The sequence below is a fragment of the Bidens hawaiensis genome, unplaced genomic scaffold (genome assembly GCF_021521415.1).
Source record: "Bidens hawaiensis isolate Kalapana, Puna unplaced genomic scaffold, B.hawaiensis_p1.1 tig00020768_1, whole genome shotgun sequence".
Lineage (NCBI taxonomy): Eukaryota > Viridiplantae > Streptophyta > Magnoliopsida > Asterales > Asteraceae > Bidens > Bidens hawaiensis.
The window spans coordinates 180-3,447 of NW_027493192.1; the positions used below are offsets into that span (position 1 = coordinate 180).

Here is a 3,268-nt window from a genome sequence, read left to right on the forward strand (position 1 = left end):
TGTATGAATACTTGTAAGTGAATATTAGGGTAACTGACACTTGTAATATATGTGTATGATAGGATAGAAAGTGCTTTATAATTCTGCTAAGATAGGATAGTGTGTCCTTTATTATACTGCAAAGAAGGATAGCAGGTCCTTTATAATACTGAGAGGATAGAAAGTCCTTTATAATTCTGCTAAGATAGGATAGTGTGTCCTTTATTATACTGCAAAGAAGGATAGCAGGTCCTTTATAATACTGCGAAGTTAGGATGGAATGTCTTTACAATACTGCGAAGATAGGATGGCACGTCCTTTATAATAGTGCGAATATAGGACGACATATCCTTGTAATCCATGAAATGAATAAAGAGTTAAGAACGTAAGAAATTAAGTAAGAATGTAAGTGCAAGTTACGTGTAGAATGGTATCCATTGATACGAATGTGAATGTATGTGTAAGAATAACATATGACCTGTTAATTAAAAACTCACTCAGCGTAGCTGACTATTACCATGCGTGCAGGTAAGCAAGGTTTGTAAAGCTTGATAGTAGAAGATGATATCTAAGAAGTTGTTGGCATCCGAGTTAAGACAATCTTTTATTATGTAATTTTTAAAATTACGAAAAGCCAAAATTTTTTTGAATGATTGTTCAGTTTGAATGTTTAATCCACGTGAATGTTTTCAATTAACTATGATATGTAGCATTTGTATGTAAGTAAATCCCGCTATCGTAACGTGCTCGGGATCGAGGCCTTACACTTCGATTCCAAGATAATATGTTAAGTTTCCAATATCGTAAATTTCAACCCTATCTGACATGCGTAGTAGTTTAAACTCAACTAGGATACTCGAACTTGTCTCGATCATGAACAAGTCATCAACATACAACGCAACAATGAGAAGGTGTTTTCCTTCTGTCTTTTGATATACATAGTTTTCTTGATTTCCTTAACCATTATAAGGCGTTCGAAATCGGGTAGACTTTATTCTGTTAATTTTTTGTACATATTGATACTGGTTGGGTCAAAGTAACCAAAATTAGTTATGTGCTAAACCTTGTTTTATAATATTTCTTATATTAAAAATAAATAGTATGTTAAAACTGATCACCAAAGTTATTATTTGAAAAGGTAATATAATTTCATATATAAAATGATTTATGTACTAATGATACACTATGCCACCTCTTCCACCCATTGGATCCAAACCTTTGACACTATTGTTTTTGTTTCACCTATTAGACATAAAACTTAACACACAAGGAGTGATTCATTCATAGACATATTAAAAACATGGCATCTAATTTTTTGGTTAATTTGGTTATATCAAATCAAAATTTATGATGATTATAATTAAATTGAAAAGCATTTATTAATGTGTTGGAGAATTACCAATGTCGTTGCTGGAGAGAATGCAAACCAAGCTTATCTGTGATCTCTGCAGCATTCATAGCATTTGGAAGATCTTGTTTGTTAGCAAACACAAGCAGTACATCATCTCGCAGTTCATCCTATAACAAATGCCAGTTTCATTTTAGCATTAAATTCCTACTAAACTAGAAGATTCGATGAATAAAACAACTCTTTATACCTCACTAAGCATTCGTTGTAGCTCATCTCTTGCTTCAACCATACGATCACGATCATTGCTATCAACTACAAAAATAAGACCTTGTGTGTTCTGGAAATAGTGTCTCCACAAAGGTCGAATCTGCCAACAATTAAATCTGACTAATTCTATAAAAAAGAACGTAGGAACTTGTCCACTTTCTGATCGTTTGGCTCATATAACCTATATCGACCTGTTCTCGTTTCAACAATGTTAATAAATTTGACATATTACAACCCAAAATAACCAATTTACATGTAAATGCGCCAACTCGCAATCTCATAGTAATGGGAGACCACATCAAATCATGTGACATGCTTAGACATGATACATCTTATCTCTTAATAGGGATAAGAGAATTATTATAGATCTAGCTAATGGACTATAAATATGTTTAAGAATTACATTACCACAGCATAACATTTTTATAACATGTATGATGCCTATTTAATAATTGTTTGCTAGATCAATATTCAGTGATAGACTTTGGAAATTTTCTCAGTTGACCATCGTTATGTACTCACAGGGAGGGTTAGGATTTCTACACTATAATAGCACCAACAAAAAATTTCCTAGTGTATGGCCAACCCCCATATCACAAGGGTAAGCCCACCCTGGTAAATATTGGTAATATCATAGTGAGTTGGCTACTATGTGTGTATGTCAAGAAGAACAACTAATTTAATTATTGATTTGAAAGTCATATGTTACCTTGTCTTGACCACCAACATCCCAGACAGTGAAGCTGATGTTCTTGTACTCGACTGTCTCCACGTTGAATCCTGCCACAATACAAGTATATATGTTTTTAGTTTGCTCAGTTAATTTCCCAACCAATACAATGTGTATGGGAAAGAAGGAATGCACATTGAGACAATTTTATATAAATTAATGGGCTTTAGCTCTTTCATACCGATAGTAGGAACGGTGGTGACAATTTCCCCCAATTTGAGCTTGTATAAAATTGTTGTTTTACCGGCTGCATCGAGACCCACCATGAGGATGCGCATCTCTTTCTTCGCACACAAGCGCTTAAATAGCTTGGTGAATGACAGACCCATCTTTAGATCTAGTCATTTATAAATACAAATAATATTAAAAGTGTTAATTTCACTCCCACAAGAACTTAAATATTTATCATATTGCATAATCTATGATAGTTGTACAAAAGAGGAATTTGGTATGCATTCTAATAATAGAAGTAAAGTATCGGATCATCAACCTTCAAATCTAAGACCAGAAACAAACTTATTGAAGCTTAAGTTACAATTTAATATACAGGTATTGATTCATGCAAGAAGACAAACATGGAAGGATCAAATCACAGCAAAAACATATGTGCAATCAAACAATTAAAATCATCAATTTATGACATTTAGATTAAAATTGTAAAATTTGTTGATCCAAATTGTTGTTTAAACATAAAATGTATTTATGATTCGAAAGAATGTAAAATGGTAAAAACTCACGATCTGCCGAAGATCGGAAAAGTTGACGAAGAATGTTGACAAATTAGGTAACCACAAATGATGAAACCAGAGAAAAATTTCTTTCGAGAAAAGGTAATATAATATGATTGTTAATATTTCCTTTCAAAGAAGGGTCACTTTAATATTTTGGTATTACAAATGTTAAAATTTCACATAATAATAATAATATAATTTTTTACCAAA

At 32.4% G+C, this 3,268-nt stretch overlaps 1 protein-coding gene across 1 annotated transcript; it reads right to left on the reverse strand.

The window, feature by feature from the left end:
• Positions 1-1,374: 1,374 nt before the first annotated feature.
• On the reverse strand, positions 1,375-2,656 carry LOC143561665 (ADP-ribosylation factor-like). The gene is made up of 4 exons (XM_077049680.1): positions 2,509-2,656; positions 2,307-2,377; positions 1,578-1,697; positions 1,375-1,497 (listed from the first exon to the last, which is right to left on the reverse strand). Exons 1-4 carry the CDS (start codon positions 2,654-2,656, stop codon positions 1,375-1,377), a joined length of 462 nt encoding a protein of 153 aa, XP_076905795.1.
• Between the last annotated feature and the right edge of the window lie 612 nt (positions 2,657-3,268).